At 35.4% G+C, this 19,408-nt stretch overlaps 2 protein-coding genes and 1 non-coding gene across 3 annotated transcripts; all 3 read right to left on the bottom strand.

Annotated features, from left to right (window-relative positions):
- Positions 1-5,306: 5,306 nt before the first annotated feature.
- On the bottom strand, positions 5,307-5,377 carry TRNAG-GCC (transfer RNA glycine (anticodon GCC)). Its single transcript has one exon. It is a non-coding gene; the product is annotated as a tRNA-Gly (tRNA).
- Positions 5,378-7,133: 1,756 nt separating this feature from the next.
- LOC141683117 (ubiquinol oxidase 2, mitochondrial) lies at positions 7,134-12,590 on the bottom strand. The gene is made up of 4 exons (XM_074487810.1): positions 12,108-12,590; positions 10,283-10,411; positions 8,286-8,774; positions 7,134-7,476 (listed from the first exon to the last, which is right to left on the bottom strand). Exons 1-4 carry the CDS (start codon positions 12,447-12,449, stop codon positions 7,417-7,419), a joined length of 1,020 nt encoding a protein of 339 aa, XP_074343911.1. The 5' UTR covers positions 12,450-12,590; the 3' UTR covers positions 7,134-7,416.
- A 3,451-nt stretch (positions 12,591-16,041) lies between these two features.
- LOC141684745 (endo-1,4-beta-xylanase 5-like) lies at positions 16,042-18,953 on the bottom strand. The gene is made up of 7 exons (XM_074489848.1): positions 18,667-18,953; positions 18,515-18,561; positions 18,197-18,419; positions 17,947-18,113; positions 17,669-17,767; positions 16,766-17,554; positions 16,042-16,593 (listed from the first exon to the last, which is right to left on the bottom strand). The coding sequence occupies exons 1-7, from the start codon at positions 18,722-18,724 to the stop codon at positions 16,255-16,257; spliced, it is 1,722 nt and encodes a 573-aa protein (XP_074345949.1). The 5' UTR covers positions 18,725-18,953; the 3' UTR covers positions 16,042-16,254.
- Between the last annotated feature and the right edge of the window lie 455 nt (positions 18,954-19,408).

Below are 19,408 nucleotides of genomic sequence, written 5' to 3'. Positions count from 1 at the left end.
CTCTCGTTTGTCTACCCGAACTCAGCTTCCATTTGTGCAGGAATAGGTTAGCGCTAGAAGGAGGACTGTTTAGACACCCATTCCTGCACAAATAGAAGCTGAGTCTAGGTAGACAAAGGAAAGAAACCCGGGGAAGGATCGGAGTTATCACTATCTACATGTTGTGCAGATATATATGCTAAATATGTTTAACATGCTCATCTACTACATATATAATTAATTAATGTTTTGAGAGGAGTAGAAATTAACTTTAGGTTTAAGTAACTACGTAATTATTTTCTACACATAATTGGTGGAGGATGTGAAGATGTTTTTTTGGCTTTCTACTAGAAATAGAATAAGAAAAGGTAATATACAGTACTTTGCTATGTAATACAAAATATATAAATACCAAACAATACATGCATGTTTAATAATAGAAAAAATGCTAAAATACACTGCTTCTGTTTTATATAATAAAAAAAATATGACAGAAAAACTTGACTATCAATAATATTCAAATATTCTTAAATCGAGCATGCATATAAAATTAAAAATATGAATATATAATCACTCATTCCATCTCATGAAACTTTGGATGGTTTAACTTTGCAGGTAAATCTCTTTTTGTTGAATTTCTAAGGTTCCAACTAATTTCACTGTCGTTATTGCGGAAAGTTTTCGGTTTAAACTCTGAGCCTTCAATTTCAAGTTCGAAGCTCGGCACGTAAATAATTTGGTAGTCTCGAATTCAACTTGAAAACTCGAATTGATTTCACCAAATTTTGACAATAATTCAAAATATTATCACTTTGGATCGAGTTCGATAAGATTCGCGAACTTTACAAGTCTAGTAATTTAAAACTCAAGTCGAATAACTCGAGCTTGTCTCGATTATTGCCGAGATAAATATGAATATTTACGAGCTGAGCTCGAGTAACTCACAAACTCTTTGAGCCATTTATACATTCTAGCCAAACATAACATCACACCATTATATGCTTACTCTGATATGTTTTTTTTCTAAAATCAAGTTCAGTCGCGTCAAAAATGCAAAATAATGTCATATTTTGCAAGTCTAGCACCCCCTCGAGATGCAAATCATCCCAAACAAACTTGTTTCCCTCATTGTACGACAGCATGAGCCACTTAAAGTATGAAGGAGGTCACATTTTACAAGGGTTGTTGAACATTTAGTGGCTCTCTAGCTATGCAGATCAATGAAAATGTAATGATACTTCGTGACATCTCAAACATCTTAAGTACTAAAGTTCTTGTGCAATTCAAATATGTGAAAATTCTGTAATACAATGGATCCATCTATATTGTCCTATGACCTGTCTAGATTATCACTCTTCTGAATATATTAATTTCGGAACTTTAATTTAATACAAAAGCGTATAATAATTAGAAACCAACCACTTCAAACGTTTTTGAATATTTCAGCATATGATCTGCAAACTTGTTTATTTTTGCATATAAATCTCTTTTGGTTATCTTTCTAAGGTTCCAACTAATTTCACCATTGTTATTGCGGAAAGTTTCCGGTTTGAGCCACATGGAACATTGTATACTTCAAACCATATCTCTCAATAACCCATTTGGCATCTCTAAAACCACCACCATAAACCTTGCAGTTATTTCATTCTATGTTATTTTGCAGAACCACTTTCAAGTTTATCAGAAACTGAGCTTGTTCTGGCGTAGCGTGTAAGAAATTGTCTCCCACAAATGCATTCCAATCTAAACATCTGTGTGCATTACTTCACATATACTTTCCTCCACTTCTTGTCTAAGTCCTTTATCTCCAGTTTGAATCAGACATATAGTATGAATTAGATAAGTGAATAAGGCATGATCAACTTATGAACTTGAGAAGTGATGTACCCGAATATTTAACGAATAAATGAGAATAATATTTAAGCAAGTCTTTCTTTATTCAATTGACCAACCTTTATAAATGAGCCTTAGCTCCCTTTTTATAGGAAAGCTTTAAGAGGCTTTTTTTGGTACAATTGGGCCTAATGGGCCTTAAACTAAATGCTATCTATTTATTATAATAAAGTCATCTTGAGCCTCTTACTTTGAGTCCATGGTCCAACATTTGTCCCCCTCCTTATTTTGAGCAATATCTTTAGATTTGTTTCAGATATTTTGATTTCTGAAAATTGGATAAGAAGAATAACAATATAAATACAGTTGGAGTTAGAATAAGATGTAAATATAATCATGATTAGTGTATAAACAACATAAAATGGCAAATGGCAAATGGCAAATAAAACATGAGTAGGGCCTTATTGTGTTTTATTTATTATTTTCCTGTCTATTGTTTTTTAAGCTATACATATATCACGCATATATATATATATATATATATTCATTTTTAGGAGGCATTTTTTTATTGGGAGATTGGGAAACCGTTCGGCTTCCCTGATGATCATACATAACCGCCGCTGGTCTGAATCTGCTGCCACTTCATCTCCTTGCTATATCTGTAAGTTCCTCTTCTTCATCTTCTTTTTTCTTTGCAAAGTTGTGAGTTGTATACCCTGTGATTGTATCTATCATATCTCTCTCTCTCGTAGTTCTTGTGTAAAAGATTGTATCTTTAGTATAAATTATGAATATAGTTAGTTCTTTTTCATCTATCAAGACCATTTCTGATCGGAACCCTGAGAAGAGGCCCCTCGAATAGGGTGATGAAGAGTTTTCATGGAATCTGAATCACTTATATATTCTTGAGAATTTAGCACAGTGCCATTCTTTTGACTTTATGGATGAAGATGAGATGTTGAAGGGTGTTCCTGTCGTGAGTCAAGTTTCTGCTCCGACGAGTCCTCGAACCTTGGCTCTTAGGAGTCACGTTTTGAAGGAAAGTTATTGTTTGGGGAGGGAAGAGTTTTTTGATAAGTATACTCTTAGTTATCTTAGCCATTACATAAATAAGGAGGTCCCGCTAAAAAGTTGAAGATGTACGTCGATTTAGACAACGGGTATAGGTACCAAGTCCTGACAGCTGATGAGCGTGTTTGGATGATGCCGGAATACGGCAGGCATGGTATCCTGATGCTTTTGTTTTATTTTAGACTCCGACTTCCGATGCATCCTTTTTTCTTGGCGATACGAGGCAATAGAATGTGGGGTTGGCTAACTGGTGCCTAACTTTGTTGCTCAAATCAGTGGTTTTATAGCTTTATGTTGTGATAGAAACATGATTCCTTCTATCAAGTTATTTTTCTCGATATACGGGGTATGTTATCACGAGGGTCAAGTTTACTTTGATACGCGCCGCAAATGGATGAAGATTGTGATTGTTAGATCGTCGAACTCTGGCTATCATGCCAAATGGTTGTACATTGGAGGTCCGGACTTAGAATTTGTGAGGCCGTATAGGAAGATTAGCGAGGCCACGATCTACTATTTGAATGGTTTAGATAAGTATGACAAGGATTATTTGGATGAGTTTCACGGAACAAGGTCGATATACACTCATCTGCAATTGAAAGATCTTCATTTTTTGGAGATGCATAATTGTAAGGGGAAAGTTTTTAACATATTTTGACTGTTATATATTACGCTTGGATTTTTATTTTGTGACTGTAAATGTCTTTACTTTTGTTTTGCTTGTTGTTTTAATACCCCCCTTATGTCCTGACTAACTCTTTCATTGCTCTCTTTCTCATCTTGTTGCAGTGGTCGGGACTTCTTTAAAGAACATATTAACAGTGGGGTGCATAGTGAAATGGATAAGGCCATGCTTTTTCTGGTACATAGAGCCTCGGGAGGTGCCGTCAATGTTGCGCGGGCCGGGCCCTCAAAGCCTAATCATTCAGTTTCCATTAAACTTTTGGATGAGCGTGGCGAGAAGGTTGTGGAAGATGTTGGTCGGGTGGTGGCTGATGTTGACCCTTCGGGAGACAACCCGCGTAAGCGTCACCATCGCGAGGTGGAAAAGAGTAATGTTAGCGAAGCTGAAGCAGTTGCGGCGGGGGTGAATAAGACTGTTACTCTTATCGGGAACCGAGTTCTGATATCTAATACTGCCGACCCTCATGCTCGACGAGAGTCTATTAGGGTCGAGATACCGCCTTCGGAGCGTTGGACTGGTGATTTGACCGTTCCTCTTCGAGACTTTAAAATTTTTAATTTACCTCGGGATTCTGTAGCTTAAAATGGTAGGAGTCGAGACGAGATTGTGGATCGATGCAAAGGGCAAGTTGGTCGGGTAATATAGATTTTCTTTTTATATGTTCGATTATTGTGTATCCTACTTGCTTAATATTATTATTGTTGCTTTGTCGCTTATATAAGCTTATTTCGACAGGTAGAACTGCATCAACACCGTACGCCAAGCGAAACGGGGTTTCACCGGTCGCGGACCGAGGTGTTGTCCTGTAGGACTATAGAACGTTTGGGAGCTCGTCAACCCAGCAACGGGGAATTTCTTCAATCCTTTTCTTTAGGCCTTGTAGGATAGTTCTATTTGTCACTTCTGCTAGACCATTGGCTTGTGGGTATGCGACTGAGGCTTTGATGTGCTAGATCTTTAGTTCCTCTAAGGTTTTTTCAAATTGTTTCCCCACAAATTGTGTGCCGTTGTCGGAAACGAGGATCCTTGGGACTCCAAATCGGAACACGACATGTTCCATGAAGAATTCAATCATTTCTTTCTCTCTGATTTTGGAAAGTGGCTTTGCTTCTACCCACTTGGTCGCATAATCGACAATGACTACCACATATTGGCACTGGTTTTTGGTTTTTGGAAAATTGACGGCCATTTGTTCTATGAGATATGGGATTTCTGCAATATCCTCTCTGAATCGAGTTAAAAAACTTCAGAGGCTCTCATTTGATCGTGCATGGTCATTAGGGAGGTTGTGACCTTTATGCCTTTGTAATTGCTGAGAAGCAGGCTTGAAACTTGCTTTTTAAGGTAGACCAAGAGTCAATAAATCGGGGAGGTAAATTGTTGTACCAACGGAGTGCCGTGTCTTGCAAACATGTGAAGAAAAATTGGCATCGAGCAATTTCGGAATGTCCGAAGAGTGACATTCGACCGTCAAAGTGTTCAGAAATGCTAGGGGGTCGCTCGAACCATCGAAGTGGTCGAAGGAAGGAGTTTTCAACTTTTTATCGATGTGTGCCTTCTCAAGAACCAGGGAGAGGGGGCTTTATACTAGTATGAGTAAAATGAGCAGAATCAGGATAAAGATATGCAGGTCTGGAGCAAAAAGTTAAAGCTCAGGAAGCACCATTATTTCCACATTTAATCAGAAATAGCAGCGGACCCATCCAACTGCAACAGATGCTTAAATTCTTCATAGCTTTGCACCAGCCGGGAATCGAACCCGGGTCTGTACCGTGGCAGGGTACTATTCTACCACTAGACCACTGGTGCTAATGCTTATATTTTGCACTTTCTAATATATTTTCGCAAACTCAAACCCCTCAGGTCCGCAATAATTTTCTTTCTAGAGTTTACTGTTGTTTCTGGCCTTCTCGTCTTAACTGATAAATTTATCTAAGACCAAACCAACAAAAAGTACAGCGTCGACAATGCATTGGACTACTAAAGTATCATTAAAGCAGAAAAAATAATTTGTCATTACCCCATTGTGCCAGCAAGTTCATGGCAAAATCATAAAATTATGAAATTATGAAATTTAAATATTACAAAACACCAATACCCCCTCGACAAAATATATTGATGAAGGGGTTAATACTTGTTATTGTAAGGTAGAGGGTGGTAATTTATGAAAGTGATTTTTGCGTCACTCTGAGATGGCTTGTGGCTTGTGGCTTGTGCCATCTACGATAAACTTGCACTATTCTGGTAGTGACAGTGTGGCCTCATCGTGCTTTATGCCAGCCGTTTCAGTGCTAAAAATGGTTCTTTTGGTGGAGTAGAAATAGAGATGCAAAAGTCCCACCGGACCTTGAAAACCCGGATTTTGACTTTGACCGAGCTGGGCCGGACTTTCCGAAAATGTAAAAGCCCGTTTGGGCCCTCAAGGCAGGCCTAATCAAGTTTTTTTCGGGCCGGATCGGATCGGGCGAGCTTTTTTCTTATTTAAATCGGATCGAGTTTTATTAGAGATTCCGAAAACTACATATGTTAATAACTAGATTATCGTAAAAGTGCATTAATTTACATGGATTATTTTATGAAAATATCACTTCGTTGAAAATATTTAAGTTCGACAAAAAATAAACATGTTTATAAAATAATATGTTTTATCATTGTTATCCAAATATATATAGTGTATTTACTATATCTTCTTTCATTATTTATGCAATGAAGTATATAAATAATTTTATTAATCACAAATATGTAAACATATATGTGTTTGAAGTATTATTTATATTTATAATAAATGTGAATTCATAAATATATAAGAAAATATATTATAATAATCAGATTTTAACCGGATTTTTTCGGGCTTTTAATCGGGTTGGGCCGACACCGGGATTTTTAACCGGGTCGGATTTTGCCTAAAAATATAGGGTCTGTCGAGGTCAAAGCCCCGGGCCGGACTAGATTTCCGGGCCCAGGCTTTTTGTGAATCTATAAGTTGAAAAGGGTTTTTGACGTGATTGATGACCGTCAAGCACCACTCCACCTCACTTTGAGGTGATTGATGACCGTCAAGCACCACTCCACCTCACTCGAAAGCCCATTTATAGGTCGAATAATGGATCACGGGCGCTCATCTCAAGGTATTAAAGAATAGCCATTTTCGGAATCTAATATTATTCTAAGAATGACCTTTGTGGAAGGCACTGGCATTAGAAGAAAAAGAGGCTCTTTGCTATCTCTACAGCAAGGATGAGGTACAAAAGGGTGAAATAGTAGGAAACAATTTCCTTTTAATAGCAAATTTGCAGAATCTGAATCCCTTCCATATATTTGCTTCACTCGATATAATTTTTTCCGGTGAACTTTATCTATAAATGCTAATCTTGCTAGCAAGTATAACACCATGAAAAAAAAATGTAGTTTCTTTATTGAGCTCGATCCCGGTAGCTAATCAGACATAATACTACCATTCACCTTCAGTGTTGTTATAGCTAATATCTTCCCAAATACACCATCCCCTACCCCTTCTTCCCAAAAGACAAAACAAACAAATAAAGCATACACACAGTCACACACATTAATAAACCATATATACTTGAAAATCCAACCAACTCTGCAATGATCTGTCTCGTGCACAACATTCAACAAAATCATATCGTAACAGATAATAAGAGTAATCTACTACATTGGCGTGAGTTAATATGAATGAAAATAGTAGGCAGTGGGCATGGCATCTCAACTATAGTCGTGTGACTTGTTATCAATGACTATATCCAGTAGTGGGTATGGCATATACAGTAGTAGATAAAAGGATCTTGTTATATATAGAAAAGTATAGCAATTTTGGTAGTTAACTGGTGTCAATGGTAACCAAGCGGAGCTGGAGCATCTCGTAATTCTTTCCCCTGGAAATGGATGTCCTGCATATCATCAAAACAGAAATATCCGATATCAAGCCCAATAAGAATCTATTAATAGACATAGATCTTGTTTGAATGACATAACGTACACACAATTATAGTGACATCTGACTAAAAGAGTAATGACTCATGATAGAATATATGTGGCTCAAGATGTTAAAGAGGGGAAAAGGATACACTGACTAAGAGTACTGACTCATGATAGAATATATGTGGCTCAAGATGTTAAAGGGGGGAAAAGGATACACATCACGAGACTATCAAACCATAACTGTTTTAACAGGAAAGCTAAAGATATATATTCTGCAGCGGTGATGAAATGGAAGTTCTAATGCTCTCTGAAAGTAGAATAGCAAGAGCGGGTAGAGAGCATTGCAGTAAACAAGTTTCAATAAAATTTTCACCAGTCTAAAACCTTACCGAGATTTTTGTTTACACAATTCAAATAACAATATAGCCAATGACAAGAGCTGCTCCATTTCACATGTAACAGTTATTTATTATCACGATAATTAAAAAAAGGAAAAAGATAGGAAGGGACTCGGGGTGGCAAAACTGCTTCTAATGCTAGTTGAGGTAGAGTTCATTAATCACCCCTCCCCAATTCCCATTCTCCATGTACTTTAAATCTAATGCATTCACAACCATGTAAATTTGTTGATTGTATGTTAATATGATTATGTTTCTTGACCTATTATGGACACAGTAAGCCAAATTGAGGATAAATAAAGACCCTAAATTATAAAGCGCAAATGTGAGAAAGGCATGTAAATCTAGAAAACAAGACAGAGAAGGTCAATGATACTCACAGAAGCAAAATGGTTCACATCCCGATGATGAGCTTCATCAGCACGGATCACAGTTATGACATCCTTGAGTTTTGCATCTTTGGGCAGTCTCCAATAATCAATTGCTATAGCAGGAGCAGGAACATTTTCTATTGCACCACTTTCAATATCTTTCAGATACTCAGTATATGAATGTATTGCCTCTTCTTCCAGGTACCCAACAACTCTATGCGCCACTTTGGGGGACATCATGTAAAGGACAAAGAAAGCATTGAAGAAGACTCCTTGCACAGTAAGAACCAGAAACCTCTCATACCATTTTGGTTTCACAAGTTCAACCATAGTCATCAAGTGCATCCTCTCATTCTCAGCCTCTTCTAGCAATGCCTTAATCCAACCTCCACTCTGCTGAAACTTACGCAGAGACCTCAGATGCAGCAGCATACCTCCAACCATACCAGGAACAGCTGCTACAGTTTCTAGCATCATTGCACGACACCCATATCGTCTCTACAACATATATTTAAAAAATCCACATCATTACAAATGGCAGTAAAAACTGATACGTCAGGTCAGAATCAGGGGTGGACCGAGGGGGTGGCTGGGGTTGGCTCTAGCCCCAGTGAATTTCTATAATGGCAAAATTTTACAACTAATATGATGATTCAGCCCGGTTAATCTTATTCTTTTAGCCCCCGTCAATCTTCTGATAATATAGAACATCACTAAATAGTACACACAAGTAGGCACTGATTGGTATTTGTGTATCAGCTGTTTAAACTTCATTAAGAAAAAATAATTATTTTAATGTTAAATATAAATATATATATATATATATTTGTCACTTAAGATTAAAAATGGCCTATTAGTATTCTTTTACAGGAAATCGAGAATTTAACTCCACTCAATAAATTATTTAAACATCTACTTTAATTTTTCAACATGTAAATTTATATATCAAAAATATAAAAAATGTTAAAATTTCAATTTATTACTCAGCCCAGGCAATGAAACATCTTGGGTCCGCCCCTGGTCAGAATCGATTATAACAGCATCATTATCTCCATTAACCGGTGCAGAACAAATCTTTGTATTATTGCATTTAAAAAACTAAGGATATCCCTCCATACCAGCCTTTATATATAGTTGTAGGCTGTGTAGTCTAACAGTTTTGCACAATCTGCCCGACCTGTTCATTTGAAGGGGAAAAGGGATAGTGAAGAAAATAGTTACTTCAATGCATTGTAACAAGTAATAGACTCTCAGCCTGCAAACTATGTGATAAGTTATCATTCTAGAAAACTATGTTTTGTGCTGTAAAAGTGTTCAATGAATGCGCTTATTAGATCAGAATTAAGAGGCACGAGGAGTTTAGCGTTGCCTTACCAAGTAGCATACAAAGTATAACAAATACATATAACCAAATTTACACTCACCTGAAGTTAAAAATCCTACACACAGGGCCAATGAGGATTAGTTATTTTTTCATCCTTTTAGTGCCACCAGTTTAGATAAGCCAGGATTCTTATTTAAACACCTTTCACCATAGAAATAATTTTTAACATACACAAGTTATTTTAATGGAAAAAATGACACTGTATCACTTTGCTCGACACCCTAAGTGGTTTTTTGACATTACCCAGCGATGAGAAAATTTAAGTAGATTATCAGGTGGTTCATCTGAAGTTCACCAAAAATTATTAAACTTTCCGTGCAACTGCGAGAAATAAATAAGGCGGAGATTACAGAGATCCTTCTGCATATGCATAACTAAAAACTAAAACCCTTTAGTTAAGATCATATATCAAGAATGATACTTATCTCAATCAAAACATATACACACAATTGCACGAGAGATATTCTGTAATATCAATGCAGATGAATAACCATGATCTTGCCATTCAAGAATGATTCTTACTGTAAATGCCACTTTCTTACTGACAGAGTGGTCAAGTAGTTAAAATGTCAGTTCATCGAACCAGAGAAATCCAGATGACAAAGAGATGATAGTTATTTACCTGAAAAAAAACATCTGTCGGAACCCTTAGTAGTTTTACTGTCCTGTAAGCCACCTTATCCAGAAATGTCTTTGGAACATGGTGCTTACCAAGATCTATTGACAAGTCAGCCTGATATGTTTCCCATGGCTACAAAAGAGATATAACAAGGGAATTAAACTTTGAATTTCCTGATACACGATCAAGATAAGCGTAAGACTAACCTCAATTTCATACATCTCAAAGGAAAATAAGTGCCATAAAATTATATCTTTACATATGAATCATCTAACACTTCAAATATCTGATTGACTAATAGCTTCATAGAGGGCTACAGGGAATACATTGTCTTCATATTCCTAAACACTTAATAATGGTATATGAGCCCTAATGACCTTGTTTGATGGAAAAGCATCGACTCTGTAAATGACCACTTGTATATCTAATATCAAGAAAGAAGATAAGTACAATATCTGAAATCCATGTACATTCTAATAAAAAGAATCAACAAATCCATCTCGGATAAAGAGTAAATATGTGAAAGTGAAACATTGTAAATTTAAAGCTGATGTGATTGCTATGATAGTCCCGTTAGAAGGAGCTAATGTGATATACCAATTTAACAATTAGTACCACCATGTTAGCTGCTCTATTCCTAATTTATTACCACTGCAAAGTCGAATTGATCTGCTGCAATAACTCTCTTTGGATGTTTAAGCTGATAAATGTGCCATGTGGCAGTTTAGCTATTATATGTGCATCTCTATGTCAGTTAGGGTTTCCATTTCGGAAACCATGCCAAACAATTGTAATTTATCTACATTTTTGTAGAGTGACTGAATTCAGTGTGATCGACTGATCCGAACTGACTCATGAGACAACTTAGTACAGTATCAAATGTCTTACAAATCACGTAGCGCATATTTTCGGACAAATCCTCAGAAACTTGCAACAAAAAATTACCATAGTATCTTCCTACCTACATTTAATTCTAATACGAATAAGTTTTTATTACAGGTGATGGGGGAGAAAGGTTTCAAAACCACGCTTAAATAAGAGTTAATATCAGTTTGAACCGCGCATCAACAGAATCATTTACTTATTTCTAGATTTTACCAACAATTTAGGTCCTACAAGTATTAATTAACTAAAGCAAGAGAAGTATTATTAAATAAAAGATTTCTTAAAGGAGTAATTAGTTGACCAAGACATTAGAGCGAGATCATACACTAGAAATTACATAAGATATAGATCATCATGTAGTGGATCGATTTTTGCAGTTTTTTACTTACATATTATATAACTAAAAACAAATAACTCCACAGCACATAAGATTATACAGCTTGTATCACTAATTCAGTACCACTATTTCCAAATCAACTTCGAGAAATAGATCACATAAACTCCTTCAACTGATCTTACAATAACACACACACAAACGCACACAGTACCGTACAGATTGCACATACAGAGGATAATAATTGACTAGTTAAACAGCGGAGAGGAAATAGTCAATTAGCAATCGACTCGAGACACAAAAATACACACTACTATAACAAGTACAAAAACAGACAATAACAAAATTCTCAATACACTCAAAAATAAACACACATACACTCTAAACACACATACTCAAAATTATCAACTATAGTCAGACACAAATTGCACAAGCACACTACCAAAATCGACTCGATACACAAGCACAAAATGCTCTAAACATACATACTAATACTACTACAGTCTACATAAATTACACAAACAAAATATCAAAATCGAAACAATAAACAAATATGATTGATAAAAAACTCGAAAAACTCGAAAAACTCGAAAACTCGAAAAGTATTACCATAAAACAGTTCCAAGGCCACTCAGTACCATCCTCTTTAGTAACCCTAGGCCTAGCCACTCCCCAATAACTCGAAACCACCACTTCACCGCTCGCTTCCTTCTTCTTCTCCGGCACATCATCCTTCTTCTCCGGCACTTCCTTCACCGCCTCACTGCTCATCATCCTCTTCAACAACTCATGACCTCCGCCGTTGAAAAACACCGTGCTCTGTCTCCACAACGTCGCCGGTTCAGTTACTTTCCGGAAAACAGTGAACGACGGCGCCGGAGAGGCGGAGATGATGGAGGTACGGCCGGTGAGCAAACGTCGCAGCGTAGACTTTGCTAAGAGATGATTCATGGTGTTGTTTTTGGAAGGTATGTTATGGAAGTGTGTGTGTTTTTGTGTGTGTATTTGTGTGTGTGAGTGTGTGTGTGAAATTCGTTTGTAGTGTAGTCACGCAAAATGTGTGTGTTGTGTGTGTGTGGGGATGGCTAGTCCAATAAACAAGGAGTGGGAAAGAAGCTGCCAGATTATTATCCTCTGTAACGCGGGTGTAGTGTAGTAATGTGCTCTTTTCATTTCCAAAATATATTGACATTTTTATTCTAAAGTTTACCGATTTTATTGATTAATTTTACGGTGTTCTACTGATTTGATTTTAGGATCCATTAATCACTATATACTTTTCTTAAGTTGATATATCAAGCTTAATAATTAAATATTATTCTTTTAATATATATTCAATTTATATTTTAATTAATTTCAAGTGTTCATTTAATAAAAATAAGGTGTATTTACTGATTAATTCTGATTTCCGAACGGTTTGTCTACTGTGTGCAAATGCACACATGCTAAAAAAATATGAGTGATGGATTATAAATATTTTATTGATGGAGATTTTTTGCATAATCTATCATTATTAATAAATACTCCATCAATATTTTATGAATATCTCATTAAATACTCAATCTTAACATGGGCTCATAGGCACAAAATACAAAAAAATATAAATAATTAAACTTATTAGAATGGGTAAAAATAGTTGAATATCATAAGTAAGTTTTGCGGAAAATTAAGGCTGTATGATGTTTGAAACAGAAAGTCAAAGTCTAGATATTTGACGTAACTTAGAAAAAGGTTATGAACTGTGTCTGTATGCAATGTATTCATCTCATTTACGAAACTTAATATTTAATAATGAAAATAAATCTTCTTTTATTTAACACATATTTTTCTATAGCATGGTAATATAAATTATGCAGACGTTTAGGCAATCATTTAACTTCCTCTGTATTATTTTATTAATCTTTTAACTTTTTTACACATATATTAAGATGTATTGATTATATTTTAAAAATTATCATGTTTTAAAAAAAATTATAAATAAAAGTTTAAATTAAATATTTTTATTCGAAAAGAAATTAAAAATTATTATTTTAAATATACAGTCAAATCTCTTAGAAATAAGTGCAAAAAAATCAAACGACTGTTAAAAAAATAGAGGAAGTAAAATGGGTTTTAGAATTCGTGTTTTTAGAAATTTTCCTTAAAATGCTGCCTTGGGCTCCAAGTTATGTGGGGGTAACAGACTAACAGGTCACAGAATTGGGTAAGATTAAAGAAATTTGATTTATATACGTGGGTCCGTCCTGCTGGTAGAACGTGGTTAGCTCGTGGGCTACTAATCTCATATTGACTGTTCTTGAACAATTAATGTGATTTACTAATTTACATCCATTTGCATTTTAAGTCTTCTGATGCTCTTGACTTCGCTTGGAGTCACGCTACATTTGGTGTTAAATAACGCTGATTTGATCATTCGAGAGATTATTGGTGAGATATATTTGACTGTAGGGATTTATTGATAAGATATACTCCCTCTGTTTTTTTTTATTTGTTGTTTTGATTTTTACACGTATTTCAATGTGGTTTGACTAATTAGTTAGAAATATGATTTTAAAAATTTTATTTTTGTGAATTAAAATATAAGTTGTCTATTTTTATTTACAAAAAGAAAATTTTATAAATAATAATTTTAACTAGCTGGTCAAAGGACATTAAAATGTATGAAAAAGTCAAAGTGACAAATAAAAAAAACAGATGGAGTATTTGAGTGTAGGGATTCATTATTATTAATTAAAACTGTGCTACATATATGTCTACCAAATTTCCCAACTCCAATCAGCTGTTAAACCCAAATTTTAGTGCTCTTCGAAGCATTTCCCAAATCATAAAGAACAAGCTTCTAAAAGAACTGTTCTAACAGCACTTGGAAAAAAACCCTCCTTATTACCAAATCTTAAGTTCATAACTACATATATTCTAAGAAAAAAAAAGGATAAACTTATATCAGGCGAGTATATCAAAATTTGGTGTTTTGGTGTTTGTTACTTTTAACTTTTAAGTACATGGATTGGGATAATATATAATTACTGTGTCTGGTATTTATTGTAATTAACAGAAAAAATTGTGATTTAATCTTTGATGTGTCAATAAGTATGATTTTTTGGCTCGGAAATATTGAAAATTAAGGAGGAAAGTGATTCTTACGGCATAACTAAGTCCTGTGAAAAAAATCATTGGTCAAGGTATTGTCCCGCTTAATTTTACATACTTTTATGTATTATCGTATTTATACTATTATAATAAAGACGAAACAATAAAAGTTTGGTTATGGGTGGTTGTTGGTCGTTGATTACTCAATCCAGAATCCTCAGATCAAATCGACGAGAACCGTTAGATTTATTCTAATAGGTATAAGGTTCGAATCATAACAGCAACATATTAAAATTATAAAAAAAAAATAGTATTCTTTAAGAGGTATAAGATTCGAATTCCGTCAGTAACATATTAAAATTAAAATTTATAATATATAATATATAATATATAATATATAATATATAATGATAAAAATAACCGTGCATCGCACGGGTCATAAACTAATAAACTTTATACCTAAAACACACATATATGTGCACTCACAAGCCGATGGTCTTTGAGAAAACAACCTCTTCATTCTTTGAAACGAGGATAAGGTTGTGTACGGTGTACCTCCCAATACAGTATCCTAGACGGTATTTACCGAATACAATTGATTGATTGATTGATAAAGTTGTGCTACATATTCAAAATATGTCACAATAAAATTTATAAAATGTGGTTTATCTTATTTCACGTGTTTTGCAGGTTATTACGGGAGACTGCAGGGTTTATCCGGTGCACACCCGGCTGCGTAGTTTACTACTATAAAAATAATTATAAAATGATGTAACAAGTGAGATATTTTAACTGATGTCAATTACGTGGATGTACGAAACTCATTCCAATTAAAACTCATTATACATCATTTTGTGGAAAATTTTATATATAATTTTATGAATCTGACATTTTTCTATACATTAATTTATAACCATTCAATGAATAACGCGTCATTTGGAATTCTATTTTGGGTACTAATTTAATACATCTAACATTATTGTTACGCTAGCTGATTACGATCAGGGTAATTCTACAAAGTAAGACATGCTCTTACTCTTACATACGTTTTGTTTTAAACTGCCTATCAAGTAATTTTTATGATGGTACTAGAAGAGAAGTGGCATGAGCGTTTGGTTTTGACCCCATTAATTGTGAAGAAATTGAAGTTATCAGGGTTCTTTGGATCTTAGTATTTTACCATGCACTTTTTTTATGATGTCTATTCCGTGAAGTGGGATGCTTGGCAAAGAATATATAGATCCGATTGATATTTTTAAATGCGGTATTTCAAATTATGCCTACAACATGGTTTGATGGCTTTCGATCTATATAAGTTGGCGTTTATTTGTAATATAACTTTTCTCTCAGATATTTTGATATTGCTCGTAAATCGTGTTTATTTGTGATACAAGTTTCCTGTCAGATATTTTAATGTTGCTCGCAATTACTATCTGTATAATATGCAAAGAAATGGATGAGAAGATTAACTTGTGAATAGTAGACAATGAGACATGCTTCTTGGTGGTGAGTTAAGGCATCATGGACTATAATCCTTTTCGAGGACACTGAAAAGCCTGTTTTTTCAGTTGCAGGATCTGAACTAATCAACTGGACTGATCAAGAGATGATAATTCGGGAAGAAATGCTGATATTAGTGCTTAACAATGGGACTAATTAGATTGTCTTATAGTTGGATAAATATGTCCTCAGTGTTCTTGCTTGTAACACTTACTTCCATTCTGATGATTTGACCTGTGTTTGGATGTTCAACTGTCAAATTATATAACCCCTTCACGATTCGATGCTGAAATACTCCGTTCTGATCGGTGACTCCCTCCAGCTTCTTTGTTTTCCACTCGTCGATCAGCTTGTCTACTACATCTCCAGCAGGCAAGTTCTTGAATTGGTTATCTGTCAGACACATCTCCCTACATCCTGTTGGCTTCCAACCAGACCATACAATGATTCCCTCAACTGAATGGTGGGAATATACCTCCCGCAGGAGCTCTTCCAAGTACTCGGCCTGTTTTGAACAAAAGTTATGTAAGAATTATCTAATGTTTACATTTTTGAAATAGAAAACCTCACAAGAACAGAGAGAGAGAGAGAGAGAGAGAGAGAGGAGAGAGGAGAGGGAGGGGGAGAGAGAGAGGGAGATGATGTGTTGAGACTTGAGAGAGAGAGAGAGAACTTGCTTGATTTGGTGTTTTTTGATCAACTGTTAGCTCAGTCAGCCATATAGGCAGGTTCAATGCACCAAGAGTATCTAAGCATGCTCTTATGTAAGGGATGTTTGGCCTCTGGAAATGACCTTGTAATCCAATTGCCACAACCATATCTTCATTTCCCGGAAAAGATCTAATCTCCTGTATCTTTCTTGTATACTTTGATGGTATTGATGCCAGATCTTCTGGATATTCTAAAGTGTTATACTCATTCAAAAACATGTGTGTTTCGGGATCTAATGCTTGTGCAATCTTATAGAACATCGCTGATGCATTTGGTCTTATGTTGTCTTCAAAAAATTTGAAGTGAAGATTTTCATTCATAACATCCCACCCTATCACTCTACCAGAGTATCGCGACATTACAGACCCCATCCTACGGATAGAGTAGTTTATCAGCTCTCTACCATATAATGGTTTTACCCAGTTGGGGTTATGTTCAATATTATCCCACAATATGTTGTGTCCTCTTACAGATATGCCGTTTTGCTCAGCAAATTTAAACATTGCATCCGAAATGCTATAGTTTTCATTTCCTTGAATTTGCTCAGTGAAGTCCCACTTCATTTCATTGTCAAATGTCATTGCAGTGAACCGTGATGTGAACCAATTTTGGTAGTCCTTGTTATCTAAAATAGTGAGTGCAATGCCACAACCGAGTGGGAAAGAAGGCTTTATTTGGTTGAGGATGATATGTGCACCTTGTATATTCAATCCATCTTCATTGAACACATGCAGCCTTAATTTACTTTTCCTTAACTGCAAAAATGTTGTTTTAAACATGTAGATTTAGACTAGTGCAAAGGAGAAACAAGTTTCATGATAATGTCGATACATAGTATGTATACCAGCTACAAAGTGATAGGAAGTCACCTTATTTGTTCTCTTTAACTGATGCTTTCTCCATTGGCGCTTAGTGAAGGGCTGAAGAGAGACGCTGTCCAGCCATAACTCTGTTTTGGTGTTGTTTGTCTGTCAAATTTTGTTGCCAGTAAAATGCAGTGTAAGAAAAAAAATTCTGAAGAAAATTTTGATCAGATTCACTGATGTCCTTGATTAATTTTGTCCCTCACATTTAAGCCTTTTGTGGTAGATGTCTGTAATATCTCTTAAGTTACATGTTTTAGCAAAAGATGCTATCGATAACTTACCTCAAAGTAGAGCTCAGCTCGTGTATCAATATCAAGCACAAAACCTCCTTTCATCATGGACCAGCAGCCAGTTTGAGGTATAACAGATCCTATAATCTTTCTACTATTTCTTGAATATGAGAGTGCAGCAACAACCACCTCATCTCCTTCAGTTACTTGCACCCAAGCTGGAAACATTCGGACTACTGTCAGAACCCTTTATTAAAGAAAACAATACGCGTAATAAGATGGTTGGATGATTAACTTATACCTGAAAATGTGTAATGGATCTCTTTCTGCAAGTATATCCCTTGTGTTAAACTGTCGTTTGGCGAGCTTCTGTTGTATGCCAAAATGAAGTTGTTCCCAGTGCTAGATCTTCCGGCACCAATTCTTCCCATTCCCAGTACATTCCATCCTTCCAGTCCACTATCAAATTCTGGATTCTTTAATAAACCTCCCAGATATTGAGGTCCATACGAATTCTCCAGACACTAAAGCAGCACAAGAAAAATGATAAATATAGAAATCTAAAAAATTCTGAACTAAACCGTCTAATTACATATATTTATTTTGTTAATTTGCAAACCTTTATGCTTGCTGAGTCGTTGTACGACCATGCTTCGATTCCAGATCCTGTGTCAAGGAAAAAATCATATAGTCATGAGTAATGAGGCTAGTGTCAATGAAGAATGTTATTAGCTCTGCTTGTCTGACAAAATTTACGAGCATTTTCCAAACCTGCAAGAAATAGTAAACCGAAAACTAGATGCATTGTGCTGTTTGCCAAAACCCCCATCTTGCTGGATCACTCTGAGTCTGAGCAAGCTCCGTATATAGTGCATAAATGGTCCGGTAAAGAAATGAAGCTCAGCCACCTCTGTTGAGCTCAAAGTAAATGTAATGTGTTTTTGGTCTGAAAGTGACATGAATGGCTTATGGTAAATTTTTGTCTGGCTCCATCAACAGAAAAAAATAGCTGTAGTTAGTTGAGAGATTTGTTCTCTTGTATAAAAAGGTGTAAAGAACCTCTGTTTAGAATTAGATGCATCATTAACATGCAATGCTATATATAAGCTGTTAAATTATTGCATTATGATATGTTATTCAGTAGCGATAGACCTAAATAGATCATCTGTTATAGATGGCTCATCATATTTCACATACATTACAACCATCACTTTTACTGAAGATTGATCACAAATTCAACTTCTCCCTTAGTAAAGGGGCGTGTTCTTTTACTGAAGATTGATCACAAATTCAACTTCTCCCTTAGTAAAGGGGCGTGTTCGACATGTGCAAAATTTCAAAATAGGGCTCTTTATTTGTACTTCAATATAGATGTAAATAAATATTTTTCCTAAATAATAATAAACCATCGAAAGATATTTTAAACAATTAATATACTCCAATTAAGCAACCAGCTTTTGGTCGCTCACCCCGCGCTTCCCAGTGCCGCCCCTTGTCTAGTATGTTCTTGTTG

Source organism: Apium graveolens, chromosome 9 (assembly GCF_009905375.1).
Source record: "Apium graveolens cultivar Ventura chromosome 9, ASM990537v1, whole genome shotgun sequence".
NCBI classification, from domain to species: Eukaryota; Viridiplantae; Streptophyta; class Magnoliopsida; order Apiales; family Apiaceae; genus Apium; species Apium graveolens.
This window is presented reverse-complemented; position numbering and strand designations above follow the sequence as displayed.

Excerpts from the sequence above, each read along its gene's own strand:
- LOC141683117 (XM_074487810.1), bottom strand. The coding sequence starts at position 12,449 with ATGAATCATCTCTTAGCAAAGTCTACGCTGCGACGTTTGCTCACCGGC. Across the intron at positions 10,412-12,107 it reads GGCCTTGGAACTGTTTTATG|CCATGGGAAACATATCAGGC; the intron begins GTAATACTTTTC and ends TCTCTTTTGTAG. Across the intron at positions 7,477-8,285 it reads ATGTGAACCATTTTGCTTCT|GACATCCATTTCCAGGGGAA; the intron begins GTGAGTATCATT and ends GATGATATGCAG.
- LOC141684745 (XM_074489848.1), bottom strand. The coding sequence starts at position 18,724 with ATGGGGGTTTTGGCAAACAGCACAATGCATCTAGTTTTCGGTTTACTA. Across the intron at positions 18,420-18,514 it reads ACGACTCAGCAAGCATAAAG|TGTCTGGAGAATTCGTATGG; the intron begins GTTTGCAAATTA and ends GTGCTGCTTTAG. Across the intron at positions 18,114-18,196 it reads GATCCATTACACATTTTCAG|CTTGGGTGCAAGTAACTGAA; the intron begins GTATAAGTTAAT and ends GAATGTTTCCAG.